Source organism: Rhinopithecus roxellana, chromosome 12 (assembly GCF_007565055.1).
Source record: "Rhinopithecus roxellana isolate Shanxi Qingling chromosome 12, ASM756505v1, whole genome shotgun sequence".
NCBI lineage: Eukaryota > Metazoa > Chordata > Mammalia > Primates > Cercopithecidae > Rhinopithecus > Rhinopithecus roxellana.
In genome coordinates this window covers 41,889,498-41,908,409 of record NC_044560.1, presented here as the reverse complement: position 1 = coordinate 41,908,409, position 18,912 = coordinate 41,889,498, and the positions used below count along the sequence as shown (strand labels likewise).

The following is an 18,912-nucleotide window of genomic DNA, read 5'->3' as shown; positions in this document are numbered from 1 at the left end:
CGTCTCCCGGGTTTACGCCATTCTCCTGCCTCAGCCTCCCGAGTAGCTGGGACTACAGGCGCCCGCCACCTCGCCCGGCTAGTTTTTGTATTTTTAGTAGAGACGGGGTTTCACCGTGTTAGCCAGGATGGTCTCGATCTCCTGACCTCGTGATCCGCCCGTCTCGGCCTCCCAAAGTGCTGGGATTACAGGCTTGAGCCACCGCGCCCGGCCAAAGTTTTTCACCTGAGTAATTAAAGAGTGGAATTTGCCATTTACTAAAATGAGAAAGATGGCAGTTAATTAGAAAAGAGAGAAAATATTATACACTTAGTTGTAGATGTGAATTTTGAGATGTTTATCAACTTGTAAGTGCAAGTGTTTTTTCTTAAAGTCTGTCTTCCTGGGAGAGGTCTTCGCCAGAGATGAACATTTGTGAATCATCATTATAGGTGATACTTAAAGACATCAGAGTGAAGAGGTTTATGGACTGACCCAGCAACACCAATACAGTCCTGGATCGTCAGCTATGAACCACATATACAATGGCGATCTGGTAGCAGAGCTGAAAAACTCCTATTGCCTAACAACGTTGTAGCTGTCACAACATTCAAGCACAAGACATTACCTTTTCTATGTTTACATACACAAATACTTAGCATTGTGTTACAATTGCCTACAGTATTCAGTACAGTAACATGCTATGCAGGTTGGTAGCCTAGAAACAACAAATGCATTTTCATCATTATGCGAACACCATTTAGTGTACTTACACAAATCTTGATGTATAGACTACTACAGCCTAGGTGTACAGCCTACTATACACTTGTAGCCTAGGTGTATAGTAGCCTATACATCATCTACGTTTGTGTAAGTACACTAGAAGATATTTGCAAAATGCTGAAATTGCCTAACAAGGTATTTCTCAGAAGGTATCACCATCGATGCATGATTGTATTTAGTTATGGTAGTGAGGAACAGATACCAGCAAAGGATCTGGAAAAGGAGAAACCATGAACCAAGACAAGAACTAGGAAGAGTGGTTTCTCAGAACCCAAATACAGCTTTTCAAAGCTCAAGAAGTAATAAACTAGACCAACGCTGCTTCATTTAACAAAGAATGAAACTGTGGATCAGCCATCGTATTTGGCTGCATGGCTATTGTTGACTTTCATAGAAGCTGTTTTGGTGGAGCCGTAGGATGGACAAAAGCGTGAGTACCATATTCAAGAGAGAATGCAAGGTTCTCTCCCAAGAACTCTCAACAAGTTCCGCTGAAGAAAGATTAGCTGAGGTGGAGGAGATTGCAGAGGGGAAGAGAAAACAAATAAGGAACTTTGGAGGAACTTAGTGGACAGTATTATGGGCAGTACTAACGAACCATTTAAAAACAAGTCCACATAGCTGTGTGCTTTTCTCCAGTCTTGCTCACAGTAGAATGTTGGAAGCAGGAATTAGTTTTAAGGTAAGACGGTATTGAGGAGACGACAATAAAATACCTCTACTACAGAGCACAGCAATGTTTGGCCTGGTGGCTCACAGAAGCTGAGGCTCTTGAACGTCTGGGCACAGCATGAAGGCACCAAGCTTGAGAGATTGCAGGCCTTAACAAACTAGAAGTGCTAGGAGGAAGGATGGTTCTAAACAAACCAGGTCTTTTCTCACAGAGCAAGCACAGCAGTAGAGATTTTATTTTATTTTATTTTTTAGACAAAGAGTCTCGCTCTGTTGCTCGGACAGCAATGGCACGATCTCGGCTCACTGCAACCTCCGTCTCCCGGGTTCAAGCAATTGCCTCAGTCTCCCAAGTAGCTGGGATTACAGGCATGTGCCACCAGGCCCGGCTAACTTTTTGTATTTTTAGTAGAGACCGGGTTTCACCATGTTGGCCAGCCTGGACTCGAACTCCTGACCTCAGGTGATTCAACCGCCTCAGCTTCCCAAAGTGCTGGGAATTACAGGCGTGGGCCACCGCGCCCGGCCCAGTAGAGATTTTTTTTTTTAAAGACTGTGGTAGGTCGATAAAGGAGCCATTTGTCGTCTGGGCGCTTGGAGGTCTCGAGACTGAACTCAGTTGGGGTACGGCCCTTTCCAAATGTAGAAATATCTATTAATAGAAGGGCTCCCTCCGGGACCCCGGGGAATGGACTACGGTTTTAACGCCGGAACTTACAACCTGAAGTTCTGCTGCTTGTGACTGCCTGCCGGAGAGACTGGCATGGTGGCGACCAGCTGGGGAGTGGTCCACCACCCCTTTTCTGGCCGCCTCTGAAGTCCCTGTACCTCCAAGCCCCTGCGTTGGCGGCTCGGGCCAAGGCTCCGGAATGTTTGCCGGGCGTCATGGCGACGGTGGAGCTCTGGCTCAACAAGCGGCCGCGCGGTTGGCTGGCGGCACGAGGCCGAGGAGGAGGGCGGAGGCGGAGGGGAGGGCAGAGGGTTGGTGGAGCAGGAGGAAGCTCCGGACGACGACTAGAAGAAGGAGGCGGGCGGCCCGGGCCTCAGGCCCCTCCCAGGCTCTGAGTCTCCCGGCTGCAGGCGGATGGATGGGGCTTCTTCAGGCGGTGGCGGCAGCAGCGAAGGTGGCGGCGGCAGCAGCGGCAGCGGCTGTAAGTGCAGCCTCCACAAGCCATCTCTCCCCTTCTGTTCCAGTTTGGGATGAGGGGCTCCTGAGGTGTCCTCAGTCCCCTTTCTCTCCTTCCCCTCCCCCACAGCAGTGTACCGCCCGGAAGACCCTTAACTTCCGGGGAGGGGCTGCCTCAGAACGCGCCTGGCTTGCTCGCTGCCGGCGGCCGAAGGCGCATGCGCAGCTCCCTCCCCGCCACCGCCCACTGCCTCCCAGCGCCGCCTTTTTGCCTTCGCGGTGGCGGCGGCGCGCTGGGAATCCGCTGCGGAGTGAGTTCGCCTCGCCCCGTTCGCTTCGGTCCCTGATCCCAGCCGGGGTGGGGCTAAGCTGACCACCCCGCTGTGGCTCCGCCTCTTTCTCTTGTATTTCTCTCACTTGTGTCCCAGTCCCGGGAGGCTCCCGCTTGCACTGCAGCCTTTATGGTGAGCAGCGCCCTGGGCCAACCTGCGCTTTTCGGATGGAGTCAGGGAGGGAGGAGAGACTCGAATAGGGTATTACTGTGAGGAAACGAGGTCCTCCTAGCGCGTAGGAGGATCCCTTGGGACAGATGCTCGCCGCTCTTTAGTCTTGTTCTTTCAGCTTGTAGTGGCTAGGTCCTTGGCCTGGAGCCTATCTGTGGTCCCTGCATGCTGTGTGACCTTGAGCGAGTCACTATCCCTCTCTGGGCTTCAGTTTTGCCTATTTAAAGCTTCCTCCAACGCTAGAATTCTGTATTTCTGCAGAAGAACTTATGTAATTACAAGATTGACTTGGTTCTTGAGGCCGCTTCACCGAGATGACCCGGAGTTGACTGAATCTTCTTCACTCATGGGTGGAATGAGGCGACGTATTTATTGGGTCGCTTTTATTCCTTTACCATTGGTTACAAATTGCATGACTTAAGGCTCATTAAATGTTTTTCTAAAATTGTCATGGGATCCTTGTCCTAATTCCCGACCATCTTTTTAAACATGTGAAACAGGGTGGATGGTGAGCTTGTATCTCGTTTCTGTCTCCTTGCTACTGAGGCTCTCTTTCCTTTGATCTAGATGGTGTGGTCGCTCGATTCTCCCAGTGCCTGGCTGAGTTTCGGACGTGGTTAAGAACCAACTGGTTGAGGTTCAATGCAGACAAGACGGATGTGATGCTGGTAGGCAGGGGTACGCTTGGAGATTAAGGGAGGGAAAATCCAAACTCCCTCAAGTAATGTGAGATTATATTACTCTTCTTATATGTTCCAGTGTTTGAGAACTGATGGGCCAAAAATTTCCAGAATTTGGGTGAGATAAAAATAACATGTCATCAATGTAAGAACCATAAACATACAGTTTGTAATATGCTGATAAAATGGGGCCACTGGATAGAACTATGTAAAACTTATGAAAAGAAAATCCACAACTGTTATTTGAAGAACCAAAAGCCTACATAAGTGTTTGAGTGGCATTAATAATAAAAAATGAGACTAATGAAAAGATGATGCTGATTGTCACTATAGATGTGGGGCTTCCAAATGTAATAGGCTAAGTTTTTTAGATTTAGGTATTTTCAACCAAATTAGTAATTATCCATACAATTTTACTACCACATCATAAAGACATGGTGTAGGCTGTTGCTTTTAAATAAAAATTTCAGGAAATAGTTTATAAACTAATCTCAAAAGAGACTCATGGACCCTAAAAATTGTTAGATATAGAATTTTTTAGTTTTGGATGTGTTGTATTAATCTATTGCAGTCAGCTAACCCCAGAGTCTAAACTATTACAAATACAGTATTTTCTTGGTGCATTTTGAGAGGTACCTTTTTGGATTGCATAACAGGTTTATATATTTTATATATATATATATATTACTTGTATTTGAATCAGGTGTTGGTACTGAATAAAAGGTTATATTTCTTAGGTATATGTAAATTGCCGAAGAAGTTTGTTCATTGGTTCGTTTAAGGTACTGGTTGAAGTAAGATTGTGATACTAAATGCTTTTGTTAAAAGCATAATAATAACTGAGGGGTTTGTGTGTGCGTGCGCCTTATAGCCTCTATAGAATTGTTTAATAACTTTTGAATGGAAGATTCAGTAAATTGCTTACAAATGATTTATCAATATAATAGCAGTTTTGAGTAGCTTAATGTCATAAAAATTAATGTTAGTTTGCCTGAAAATAAGGCAGCTTTTAGGTGGGCAATAGGAGCTGAAGAGGCATTTATTCAGGCTTTCTATAGTGTTTTTTTGTTTTGGGACATTAATCACAAACCTCACATAAAATTGGAATTCACCACACTTTTTTAGTTTAAATATTTTATACACAAATTCAACAGAACTACTGTTTTGGATATCACATTAATAAATAACAAAGTGTAATTAAGCAGACACAATTAATGGTGCATTTTCTCATGCCTTTAGCTCTGTCATGTCCTATTTTCAACTCTTCTGGTATGAATAGGCTTTAAAAATAATTCTTTTTGTTAACCCAAGTATAAATATTAACTGTTTGCATTTGGATACAAAGAAGATGTCTGTTGAATTAATCCAAAGTGCTGAAGAACTAAGGGTAATGGATGGAAACAACAAGGAGATAGATTCTGGCATAACAAAAGAATGTTTTAAACATTTGAACTTTTTTTGAAAAGAGGAGCCTTTTTATGAGATACAGTGAGTCACTGGAGGTGTTTAAACATAGGCAAAAAGCCTGGTAGTAGAAGCATGATGAGAGATTACTATTTTGACAGGGTAGAGAATTGACTAAAAGATCTCTAAGGTGCCATCCAACACTAAAATTCTATGACTAGTGAATAGTTAATTTTTATATATTTAATACTGAAGAGGGTAAGTAAGCATTTTGATAAAGACTTTTCATTCCCTAAGGTGGCTCCTGAAAATTTTACAGTTAAGTGTATCACTAAAATAAAATAATAGTGGAAGTATACTGAATTCAGTGGTAATGTGTTACCTATGAATTGCAGTATTAGAGCTGTTTCTTTTTTATAATATCTGAACCTAAAAAGACCCACTGAATCCACATTTATAAAAAGGGGAAGGAGAAAAATGTAGAGATTTTCTTCCCTCAATAATAATAATACCATTTAAATTTAGTAATATTGACACACAATATTAATAAACTTAAAAAATTATTTAGGCCAGGCGCGGTGGCTCACGCCTGTAATCCCTGCACTTTGGGAGGTTGAGGCAGGTGGATCACAAGGTCAGGAGATCGAGACCATCCTGGCTAACACGGTGAAACCCCGTCTCTACTAAAAATACAAAAAAACAAAATTAGCCAGGCGTGGTGGCGGGTGCCTGTAGGCCCAGCTACTTAGGATGCTGAGGCCGGAGAATGACGGAGAATGACGTAACCCGGGAGGCGGAGCTTGCAGTGAGCCGAGATCGCGCCACTGCACTCCAGCCTGGGCAACAGAGCGAGACTCCGTCTCAAAAAAAAAAAAAATTATTTAACAGTGAGATAGATACCCATTCAGAAATGTTTCAGACTTCATTTTACTGACAATTTTAGGATTCGTTCAGTAGGTTACTAGACTGTGATCCCCTGCTCTTTATCACAGTTGGGATTTCTGTTGGTAATTTAACTGAAGAATCAAAGATTCAGTGTACTTAAGCAAGCAAGTTATTCCTGTACCTTGTATTTTAACACTTTTAATTTTCCTTTGGTAGGCAAATTTCATAAATTAGCTTTCATATTTTAATGGAAAACCCTCCTTCATCTCCATGGTATAAAGCCTGAGTTTGTACCTCTAGGCCCCTAATTGTGTCTGTACCCACCTCAGGTCCATGTACATCCATTGTTCTTTGCCTTCAGCTCTTTTCATTAAGTGTATTGATTGAAAACTATTCGGATATGAACTGACACTTTTAAAAAGTCATTTTTATTTCAAGTCCAAAGCACTGACATAATTCAACAGGGTAACTCTTAGAAGCTATATACCTCTGCTAAAATACTTATTCCCCCAAGGAATCCTGAAAAACACTTTTATATAAGTTTTCTAAAAGATAAAATGAAAATACTGTACAGTACAGTTAATGGTAAAAATTGTTTGTAGATTTGGGAACCTTAAAGTTTTCCTTTCTCTTCTTTCCCTTGCTTTTCTTTCAGTAGAAAATGTGCATCAGATGTTTATGTTTAATTGGTTTACAGACTGTCTGTGGACTCTTTTCCTGTCAAATTACCAGGTAATGTCCTTTCACTTAGCAGCTACTTCATATATCTGTAAATGCAGTTTATTCATGCACAGATTATTATTGGACCTAGCAGTTTCAAATTAACGTTGAATCTTTGGAAATAGGAAAATGCTTGATAGAGTCTAGAATTTTAAGGAAATATAAATAATTTAATAGCCTCCCCTATATTGCATTATAAGTTAAGTATAAACTTTAAGAAAAATTGTATATGTACACATTTATGCAATATATTGTAGCATTGGTTCACATTATTTGAAGGGAATGAATAATTCTCATATTTAAATGGTTGATTTTGGTAGCCACTTTTGAAACTGCATTAAGAGGAACTCTTGAAGATTAGGGAAAAAATCTTAGTCTTTTGAAATAAAGACTTTAAAACTGGTTTAGTAAAATATGTTAGTGACTGTTTTAATGTCACCTTTGTGTTATTCAGTATCTGCCTTAGTATAATGGAAGTGAAACATGTTAGTTACTTTGAAATCATTGGCTCTGGCCATCATCAGCATTGTCATCATGGCCAATTGGCAGCTGTAGGCCAATATATTAAAATAAACTTTCAAGTTACCGGCATTTCAGGCATTGCAAATAAGTAGGTTCTCCCGCCATGATACTAAATAGATGATATCCATAAAATAGTCAATTTTCAGTATTTTCAATTTTGTCTAGTTGTGCTAAATTCAACCAGTACATAACTGTGTTGCTACTGGCATGACAGAAGTGTGTGAGAAAACGCAAATGACATGAGGATGGCAGACTGCCTGTCACAACCCCTTCCATTAATTTTTGCTCTGACCCCTTTAGAGATTTGGGGATATAGAATTTTACATTTCCTGTCGGGAATCTACTGATTGAGAAATATTTGTCAAGGCATAACCGCTTTCAAAGCACAATTCTTGCCGCTGTTGCATCACAGCAACATCCGTTTTTCAGCAAATGCATTTCAAAAACGACCTACATGTAAAATATTACGTATTTTTCCCCTGCTGTGTCAATGCTGGATGTGGCTCCTTTGGCACTGTTCCTTGACCTCTCTGATCCGTAGACAACCCCCTCCGCCTGGAGTCGCGGATGAGCTAGAGCCAGAGAAGCGCCCCGCACGGATGCCCACCTCCTCCCACACCCACCTTGACTCCGCCCCCTCCGCTCTTCCCGGGGAGGGCCGGCCGCGGGGCCGCGCGCGCGCCCTTGCTCCGGCGCGCGCTCGCTGGCCTTTTCCCTCCAGTCCAGCCCAGCCGGGGCGCCGCGAGGGGGCGGAGTGGGGTGTGGTGGGCGCGCTCGGGCGGCTCCTGCGCGTTCCCGCCGAGGCAGTGGCGGCGGGAGCGGCAGAGACGGCAGCGGCCGGAGTCCCGTTGCTGAGTCTCACATCCGGGTTCTGGCGGTGACCCAGCTGCGGCCGCCGCGGAGATGTGACCCGGCAGTACGGCAAATATGGCGGAGGTAAGGGAGCGAGCTCCCCCTCCCTGTCCCGGAGCCGGGCGCCCCCGGCCCTGGGCCGGGGAGGAGTGGAGTGGGCCAGGCCAGGAGAGGCCCGGCCCTGCTGGCGCCACTGCCCACCTGTTGTCTGGAACAGGCCATGCTCTGGGCGGGAGCTTCGCCTGGAACTTAGTTGGGATGGGTCCGGGGTTAGGAGGAAGCGGAGGCGTACTTGGACTTCGGGGGCAGTTTGAAGGGTAGTGCAGCGTAGTAGTGCGGGGCGAGGGGGAGGGGGCGCCCGCCGGGGAAGGGGTGCCTGTGGCGCAACTTCGCCGGCCGGTGCTAGGGGCCAGGAGAGAAGCTGCTGCTTCCTCTTGCGAAGTTTTTTCCCTTCCTAACCGAGATGCTGTTGCGCCCTTCCGCGTCACCCCCATCCGTTTACGACTGACATCCAGTCTGTGTTGGTGGGGAAAACGTAAGGCTGACGGCCTTTGATTAACTCTGTAATTTTCATGATTGTGGTAAAATTAGCGTGGAGAAATTAACCTGGCCAGCCGCAGTCCAGCCCTCCAGGTTGGGGGGAGTCTGCCCATTTATCCAGACAGTTCTATCGCCCTCTCCCCAAGGTACAACCTCTGAGTTGCTTTTCCACCTCCCCCACCACCTTCACTTTCCAGGCTCCCCCCCCCCCCCCGTTTCCAAATCAAGGCTACCTATTCTTCTTTCTCTTCTAATTTTTCTTTAATTGGAGAAGCTTTTTCTTGTTTCTTTTTGCTCGTTTTATAGTAAACAAGTTCCCAAAGCCCCTTTCTTTGATTTTACATATTTGGGCCGCATTTGGCGGGCATACAACTGCTGTTGATTTATCATTAATCGGAACTAAGTATATGCTGCTGGAACTTTAGGTAACTGGAAGTTTAAACCTTTAAAATATCTGAAGTTTTGTGAGGATTTGTTTTGTTTCCTTTTTTCCTTACCCGTGGAACAATTTCAGTATTCTTTATCTCTGGGAGTTTGAGATGATATATCTGGATTTTTTTATGTCTCCTTTGAAATAAGGCACTGTAGGTTTTGATTGATAAGGCATTTCTCTTGTTTGAATTGCCATTTTCATGGTTTCACAGGCACCTCAAAACGGATTTAGGAAGGAGGGTGAGATTTTACTGTAGCAGTCAGGACTGTTTGCTGCCAATATTTTTTTTAAAACATTCAATATCTCTAATTTACAACTAAATTTAGATCTTAGATTTATTTTCATTTCTTTTGCTCTTGGTGGTTAAAGAATTGTATTTCCAGGCACACGAATTGGAGAACGTAGTACTTTGTTTCCCCAAAATGTGACTGCGTTTGTTCCAGTAGACTGACAATCGGTACCTGGATTTTAGTACTGGTGAGGTTCTTATTCTTAAGTGTTACTTTCCTTCATGTTTAAGGAGTTGTGTGTAGCTGAATTTATACATTTTGTCAGTTAGTGTCTTCAGTGGACCCCTTTCAGTGAATATCCCATAAGCAGCAGTGTGCTACATAGGTAACGTGGTTTCTTCTCTCCATGATGTTGCTCAGGATAGTTTGAACTTTAAGGTGTGTAGTCATACTAAGGCGAGATATTACTGTAAGAAAATAGCTTATACAGATAAATTTAAGTTAAAAAAACTTAAATTTAAAATTTCTGTGTTTTTAAAAAACAAATTTTACTGCTGAGGGTACTAAAAATCTAATATGTAAAAGAAATTATGTTAACTTTTTTGTTTTAAAAATTAAAGATGGTTGCATTATTGTAAATTAAAGGAAAAATATATTTTTATTCACTAATCAGTCATTTCCTAATATTTTCTAATGTATGTTTTAGTTTTCTTAAATATTTTATCAGTTCGAGAATGGAATGTTTTATAGGAACGCATGGATGGTTCAACTTCAAGAAGGAAATAACTGGAATTTCGTTTTTAGTGTTTATTTAATGACCTGATATCTTTAAACAATTTATCTTCTATATTCTTCAGTTACTTGTGGATAGTTTCATATATAGTGAATTGGGGAAGAGTTAGAGGAACTTTCGTGATCTGTGTCCTACAAAAAAATCTAAGACGGGTGAAGAACTGAAAAGTACAATTGATTTATAATTTTCCTGACCTCAATACTTGAATAATTACGATGAGTTTGAGACCAGTGGTTTTAAAAAAAATTGGACGAAGGAGAAATGCTTGGTTGGCTTTTACTTTGAGTTCTCAGTAGATTCATTTTTTATGAAGCCAATATAAAAGCATATGATGAAATAATCCAGATGCTGATTATTGTGCTTTTGATCAAATAAATCTGAGGATTTAAGGATAGCTTGTGAAGTAACAGTAAGTGCAAAGCAATAGTATATATCTATTTGTTAAATCTGAGGGGGAAAACAGGTTATTGAAGTATGTCTCCAGAGAAAAATGTAGGTATTATGCTTCTGGGCTTTAAAAAAAAAAAAAAAAAAATACAGGAGCATGACCCTAACCATGTTTTTCCAGAAAAACATTTAATTCTTGAATACAAACGCTTTAGATGTGAATAGGATATACTCATTTTTTATATTTGATCTGATTATCTTAGTCCATAATAGGAAGTATATATTGGTTCTTCAGTTATAACACTAAAGCCATATTTAATGTACTTAGAATGAATGGCATATGCTCCCTTGCTTAATACTTTTTGGCAATATTTCTCATTGCTTATTATCCCTTAAAATTATTTACCAACCTTCTAAAAGGACGCTCTTCTACTCACACTTAAAGGAAGGAAATTACAGGATAGTTGCAGTTTTACTAACTGCAGAAATAAGAGGAAAATGAGAGAAAAAATATGAGGAAGAAATAGTTGATCCTTTGGGTTTTATAAGGAATGTACTAGGGACCTTTGGGAGCGAACAATTTGTCTTTTATTTTAGCGTTTGTAAACATGTAAGGGACTTTCTTCTCATGGAAAAAAATCCATGGCACAATTCAAGACCTATCTTTTCACCTAGGCCACATTTCTGTGATATAAAGAGAAAAAAAATTAATGGATTTACTTTTTTCTATGTAAGTATTTTAGTACTTTCAAAGATGGTATATAATCTGTTTATTCACTTTCACACTTATCTATTCATTTCTCTTTAAAATGGACTCCTTGCTTAACATTTTTTGAGTGTGTTTGGATTTTGTTTTTTAAGGAAGGATTATGTTAAATGTTACTCATGAAAACGTTAGTTTCTACTCTAAGCAAAATGTGTTTCACTGCAGTGAATTTAAGCTTCAAATAATTCTCCACACTAGTAATGAAATTTTTTTTTTCGTGTTTATACTTCAGAGCTATTAATATTTTAAAAGTGGTCGAGATCACCGGTGCGTGAGAGTCCTAAAAAGCTTAATTCAGTGGCAGTAAGAGTCAGGGTACTTGAATAGGTGGGAAAGGTTTGGTGGGAGAAATAAGTGAATTATTTTAAGATAATTCCGGTAAGTGAGACTAACAAGTTTTCTAAATAATTCAGAAGTAAAACACTGGCATTGAAGCTTAAGCATGTCTTTATGAAAAGTAATCAGCTATCTAGAAATGCCTGCCTGGCTTGACGTTTATTCAAAATTCATTGCAGTGATTAAATTGTTCAAGTACCAGTCATTGCTTGGGGCTCGTTCTGTTTGTCTTATTCTGTGGCTTAGAACAATAACTGTTACTATGTAGGTATGAAATTCATAAAGTAGCACCCCAAGAAAGTGTTTCTGCAAATTGAGATTTTTTTCTTAACAGTCCTCGATTTTAAAAAACAAATTTAAACATATCCCATGCATTTAGCTACAAACTCCTTAGTAGTGTTAGGTTTCTAGAGCAATTTATAATAAAAGTAGTTAGGTCTTGAAGAAAATCTAAATCTTTTGATCATAGAGAAAATGAAACTGAGCAGAGAGTTTACATAGTTTGTCCTAGGTCGTGCAATTCATCTATGGCACAATTTAGACTGGAACCCAGCCTTCTGTATTCCTAGTGCTTATTTTCTTTTTCTTTCTTTCTTTTTTTTGAGACAGGGTCGGTCTTTGTTGTCTAGGCTGGAGTGCAGTGGCAGGAATCATAGCTCACTACAACCTCAAACTCCTGGGTCAGGTGATCGATCCTTCCCTCGCAGCCTCTCAAGTAGCTGGGACTATAGGCATGTGCCATCACGCCCGGCTAACTTTTTATTTTTTGTGGAGACAGGGTCTCGCTATGTTGATCAGACTGGTCTCAAACTTCTGGCCTTAAGTGATCCGCCTGTCTTGTGCTGGGATTACAGGCGTTTGCCACTGTTCCCGGTCCTTATTTTCTATATCATTTTACCTTCTGAATTGTTACTACTGTGGTAAATTGCTAATTTTAACTTAAGTACCTTCTTAAGCTTTTTATACCCCTGAATTCCTGAGAGTAACAACGAAGTTAAGTACGGGAGAAGATTGAGCCCTCTCCTCAATTGAGCCCTTGACATGGTAACCATCTTTCACCCTAAAGTAGGACCAGGATAACTCTTTCTAGGCTTCTAATCCCCATCTCCATTGCTCTGAGAATATCTGACTTAGAGTCTACACAACTAAGAAGATGATGGCAGTGCTTAAAAATGGTGGTGGAATTGGTTTGAGGGGAAAAATTTGTTCAGACAGTAATACTCATTCAAAATAAGCTTTTGATTGCTGGGAATAAAAAATTCTAGTAATTCCTTCATGTTTCTATTATGTTGTTGTTAGGGTTTTTTTTTTTTGGTGAAAATAATGGTAATGTTGTAGTTAGTTCTTTACTCTCAAATTACAGTTTTCTGTTGTATGGGACATTTCCCACCATGTTCTAGAAAAATGTAAAAGAATTATTTCAGCAAATCTGAGGCATTGAATATTTGTTACAACTATTAGCAATTTTATCAACTAAATCATACAAATATGTGAGTAAGGGTCAACTTGCTATAAAAGTTACTCGAGTTTGTTTTTAATTTGTTTTAGCCCATTCGTACTCTGTATACAGTCTTTGTCTCTCTAGTGTTGTTTTCTATCTCAGATAAGATAAATATGTACCCCCCAAACACCGAAGTTTTCAAAATTATGGCTTAAAAAATAGTAGCAAGTACTAGGTTTTCTTTTTTTTTTTTTTTGAGACCGAGTCTCGCTCTGTCGCCCAGGCTGGAGTGCAGTGGCCGGATCTCAGCTCACTGCAAGCTCCGCCTCCCGGGTTCACGCCATTCTTCTGCCTCAGCCTCCCGAGTAGCTGGGACTACAGGCGCCAGCCACCTCGCCCGGCTAGCTTTTTGTATTTTTTAGTAGAGACGGGGTTTCACCGTGTTAGCCAGGATGGTCTCGAACTCCTGACCTCGTGATCCGCCCGTCTCGGCCTCCCAAAGTGCTGGGATTACAGGCTTGAGCCACCGTGCCCGGCCTAGGTTTTCTTAAAAATCAAAATTTAGAGGAAGAAAATGAAAATGTCTCATAATTCCACAAGGCAGTCCATAGTGACTTTCATTTTAAGAAAGAATGCATAGTGCATGAAAGTGGTTAGAAAATTTCAACAGTATAGAACTGTATTAAATGAAACTCTTCTCCCTGACCCCATTCCCTAGACGTAACTATTGTTAACAGGTTCTTGTATGTCCTTTTGAGGAGAAAAAAAATTTATTCCGTATTATTCCATATTCCAGCCCAGTTTACGCGCTGTTCTACTTATACTGCTAATTTTTTTTGGCATTTATTCCTCTGTCAACACAGATGTCTCATTATTTTTAATGGAGTCATAGTGTTCTATTGTTTGGAGAACTATGTATGGAAGAACTGTGTATCATTTCTAATCAGCTAAGTGATGGACTTTAAATGTTTTCTAACTTTTTGCTATAAACAACTTCGTGGTAGTGAATGTTATATATCTATGTCTTGGTGCCTTTTTTTAAATCTATCAGTAGGATAAGTTCATGTTGGCAAAATGATATCCAGTGTGGTTGACATAACTTATTTCTACTGATAACGTTATGAGTGCATTTTAAATATTTTTTAAAACCCAATTTTAAATCATCCTTCCTAAAAGTATTTTTTTCTAAAACTAGGTATTGTTATAAATAAGCACTTACTTAGCTTTAGTTTTGTTTTGTTTTTGTTTTTTTGAGACGGAGTCTCTGTTGCCCAGGCTGGAGTGCCGTGGCACGATCTGGGCTCACTGCAACCTCTGCCTCCTGGGTTCAAGCAGTTCTGCTTCAGCCTCCCAAGTAGCTGGGATTACAGGCGCCTGCCATCAAATTTTTTGTAAAAATACAAAAAAATTTTTGTATTTTAGTGGAGACGGCATTTTGCCATGTTGGCCAGGCTGGTCTCGAACCCCTGACCTAGGGTGATTTGCTTGCCTCAGCCTCCCAAAGTGCTAGGATTACAGGTGTGAGCCACCGCACCCTCCTTAGTTTTGTTTTTCTCTCTCCTTTCTCCCTTCTATTTTATGGTAGTAATTAATGGTAGATGTTGGGGGTTTTCCTGGAAGGTGTTACGGTAACAGTTTCTAAAGACTGATAACAGTCTGACATGACAGATGACTACTTGCAGTCACATTTTAAACATACTTTGAACTGATGAAAATCATTTCAAAAAGAAAAGAGAGGCCGGGCACGGTGGCTCACACCTTTGATCTCAGCACTTTGGGAGGCTGAGGTGGGCGGATCATGAGGTCAGGAGATCAAGACCATCCTGGCAAACATGGTAAAACCCCATCTCTACTAAAATACAAAAAATTAGCTGGGTGTGGTGATGTGCACCTGTAGTCCCAGCTACTCAGGAGGCTGAGGCAGGGCAATCGCTTGCACCCACAAGGCCAAGATTGCAGTGAGCCTAGATTGCGCCACTGCACTCCAGCCTGGGCGACAGAGCGAGACTCCATCTCAAAAAAAAAGAAAAAAGAAAAAAGTGAGAGTGAAGGAGGAGAGAAGTGAAGAGTGAAATTTTTGAGCAGTTATGTCTCTGGAAGGTACAAAAGGACACTATAGAAGGAGGAATCAGGGTCTAGACATCACGCCTGCCTTCACCACCTACCATGGAACCTTAATCTAGTCAGTGTATCTCCTTGGGTTTACTAATTTATAAAATGAGGTAGGTGGGCCAGGTATTATTCCAATATTTATGATTATGATCAGCTAACTAGATGCTTTTGAAAATGTGTAGCACTGGATTGGGCATGGTGGCTCACGCCTGTAATCCCAGCACTTTGGGAGGCCGAGGCAGGGAGATCACTTGAGGTTAGTTTGAGACCAGCCTGGCCAGCATGGTGAAACCCTGTCTCTGTTAAAAATACAAAAATTAGCCAGCCGTGGTGGCACACGCTTGTAATCCCAGCTACTTGGTAGGCTAAGGCAGGAGAATCACTTGAATCTGGGAGGTGGAGGCTGCAGTGAGCCAAGATCATGCCACTGCACTTCTGCCTGGGCGACACAGCAAGTCTCTATCTCAAAAAAAAAAAAAAGAAAAGAAAAGAAAAGAAAATGTGTAGCACTATATAAATGTAAGCTGGATGTGCTATTTTATTTCATATCTAAATAAAAAGTACCCTTATTCCACACCCAAATCTCCTATATTAAGATGCTAAACTCACTTGTTATTTTGAAACATCATCACTTTTGATAATTAGCTATACAAAGTAATGTGTACAGTATGAAATGTTTTCAAATACCAATTTTTTAGAAACTCATCTTTGATTTAATGGGATATATTTAACTTTAAAGAATCTAAGCTCAATCCTACCCCCAAACATATAGAACAGAATTTTATTTTGGAAGTAAAATACTAAAATATATATGGATAATAAATGTATCTGTAGGCAGACCACTCTAGTTCTCCCCCGTGCTAATCTAGATATGCCTTTAAATCATAGTCATTGAAACATTCTAGTATGTCTGACATAATCACTAATGTTACCTTTGAACACTGGGCGTTGTACTCTGTATCAGCTGTGCTTACAAATGCTACTTGTCCTCAGGCATCTGGTATCTTAATCATAGGAAAGTGTTTGCAGCGTTTTTCAGAACTTTATTTACCACCAGAGCAACAATCAGTAAGATATTTGTTGGCATTCACTACTCATGAGGCCTTTTACAAACTGAAGTATATGAACACCATTTACAATTCAAAATCTCTATTAATATCTAGCATCAATAAAAATGTAACTTATTCTTCAATAAAGTAACTTGTAATTAAAAAGCCTTTTTTCTTTCTTTTTTTTTTTTTTTTTTTTGAGACGGAGTCTTGCTCTGCTGCCCAGGCTGGAGTGCAGTGGCCGGCTCTCAGCTCACTGCAAGCTCCGCCTCCCAGGTTCACGCCATTCTCCTGTCTCAGCCTCCCGAGTAGCTGGGACTACAGGCGCCCGCCTCGTCGCCCGGCTAGTTTTTTCTATTTTTTAGTAGAGACGGGGTTTCACCGTATTAGCCAGGATGGTCTCGATCTCCTGACCTCATGATCCGCCCGTCTCGGCCTCCCAAAGTGCTGGGATTACAGGCTTGAGCCACCGCGCCCGGCCGAAAAGCCTTTTTTCTTAAATCGGAAAGCTGTTAAATGGAATAATTATTCCAGTGTTCGTAAGTCTTATTTTGTGTGGGTAGTGAGCATAGGATTAGATGAAGGTGGTCATTAACATTGCTTGTAGCCTTACAGAGAAGGTTGTGCCTACAGTTGGGAAGTATAACTGCATGAAACACAGTTGGCCGGGCGCGGTGGCTCAAGCCTGTAATCCCAGCACTTTGGGAGGCCAAGACGGGCGGATCACGAGGTCAGGAGATCGAGACCATCCTGGCTAACATGGTGAAACCCTGTCTCTACTAAAAAAATACAAAAAACTAGCCGGGCGTGGTGGCGGGCGCCTGTAGTCCCAGCTACTCAGGAGGCTGAGGCAGGAGAATGGCGTAAACCCGGGAGGCGGAGCTTGCTGTGAGCTGAGATCACACCACTGCACCCCAGCCTGGGCGACAGAGCGAGACTCCGTCTCAAAAAAAAAAAAAAAAAGAAAAAGAAAAAAAAGAAACACAAGTGGATTAATATTTTAAAATATTGATTTACTATGTAATAATTTGTGTGGTGGTTAACTCCGTTTTGAACCAGAAATGTGTAGCTCTGCCCAAAAGATGTTAAGCAAGCTGGAAACCCTTTTTGTGGTTACATTACTCTTGCCATGTCACCCTGTTCTCCAGCTTCCCATTAGAGGAAAGAGATTTAAAAGTAGCACTGTATTTACTGTGTTCTGGCAGAGTAACTTTAAAATAATGATAGTGGTGTTATCATTGGAAATACGCAATACTGGTTATTGTCAGATTTTTGCTAGACAGTGCTATAGGAAGGAATTCTCTTATAAGAATTTAACAGAAAAAGTAGGACCTTTGAAATAGTGTGCTGCAAAAGAATGTGAGTCACCATATGGAATATAGAATCCCATGCTTACTACAATTACATAATATGGACAGTTTTAAAAACAGAATTTTAATACCCTATAGGAATTTGTCTTAGACACATCGTTTTTGAAAAATAGAGGATTTCACTCTTCTGTTTTCTTCTTGCCTCTCTTACCCATTACTCAGCAGAAAGAAAATACTGCAAGATCCCTATCTTTCCTCTGCTAGTGCTTTTGGCCTCCCACCATCTGTATTTTCTTATGGGCATGAAATAGATACTTCTGAATGAATTGGTGAAGCTTTAGTTCGTGTTATTTGAAGCATCTTTTGTGTTTTTAATATTTGTTTTGTAGGAGTCTTACGTTTGTAGATGATTTGTTTATAATTGTGAATTAACTAAAACACAATTGTGCATTGTCAAGCAGTAACATTACTAAAATAAGTTGCTACCAGTTTTATTTTCAAATTTTCAAGTTGTGGTTAAATTTATGATAGGTAGAATGGTAGAGTAGAAGAAGCATTATAATTGGAAATCTGTGTAGTCTTGCATCAGATAACCTAAACTCTCTAGGCGTTAGCTTGAATGCTTGCTAATTCCGTTATAACTTAAAAATATATTGTTTATCAGTAAAGTTAACCTAATATAGTGTTTGGTGCTTAAATAGAATTTTAATTTTTCATTTTGCTTTGTTGCAACTTAATTTTTATTTGAGATAATGTCCTAAATTATTTCTGTCTCCCATCTCACACTCACTTTTTTTTAAGTCAGAGACCAGCTTGATAGCAAACTTTGTGCATAGTTCTGTGTTGATAGGAGAAAATCTATTTCAGAAAATTCCAAGATCTAAAATCATACTACTTAAACCACATATGTTATGAGGCCCACATGTGCCTTTAAAATCTGAACTCTATATTATTGTCTTTATTTCTAGATTCAGGAGTGTTTGGAATTTTTCTTTATGCTTAAATGTAATGAAAGGGAAAGGATTATATGGGAAGTTTTAGTTTGTCTTAGAAAATGCAGACATTAGAACTAAAATGCAGACATTAAAACTTACCATAGTTTTTGGCATCATAGTAGTCATTGAATAATTTTGGTAATGTTTGTGAAGATACATTGTGCAGAAATACTAATTTTTCCTCTTTTCTCCTCTTCTCAGCCATCTGTTGAATCTTCAAGTCCAGGTAAGTATTTTCTGTATTTTTTATAATCTCTGAGTAACATTTGTCCTATTAGTTACATAAAGACTAGAGGAGTTAGACTATTATCTGACTTGCTTTTCTTCTGAATGCTTCTTTTCTCTGGGGAAAAAGAAATGGATGAAATGTTTGACTACCCATGAAAGTACAGGT

The 18,912-nt window shown here is 40.7% G+C and overlaps 2 protein-coding genes across 15 annotated transcripts in view; one reads left to right on the top strand and one right to left on the bottom strand.

Annotated features, from left to right (window-relative positions):
* The window catches only part of WDR78 (WD repeat domain 78), a 109,263-nt gene extending 106,763 nt beyond the window's left edge, over nt 1–2,500 (bottom strand). The window contains 2 exon segments of the mRNA XM_010357084.2: nt 2,153–2,237; nt 2,240–2,500. Of these exon segments, the coding sequence (XP_010355386.1) occupies nt 2,153–2,237; nt 2,240–2,321 (167 nt within the window). The 5' untranslated portion in view covers nt 2,322–2,500.
* The window catches only part of MIER1 (MIER1 transcriptional regulator), a 66,208-nt gene continuing 49,680 nt past the window's right edge, over nt 2,385–18,912 (top strand). For 2 of the 14 annotated variants that reach the window (XM_030941859.1, XM_030941848.1), the window contains exons 1-4: nt 2,385–2,585; nt 3,631–3,731; nt 6,691–6,764; nt 18,720–18,744. In XM_030941859.1, coding sequence (XP_030797719.1) covers nt 6,705–6,764; nt 18,720–18,744 — 85 coding nt within the window. In that variant the 5' untranslated portion in view covers nt 2,385–2,585; nt 3,631–3,731; nt 6,691–6,704. The other 12 variants (XM_030941858.1, XM_030941847.1, XM_030941846.1 and 9 more) reach the window with 11 other exon arrangements.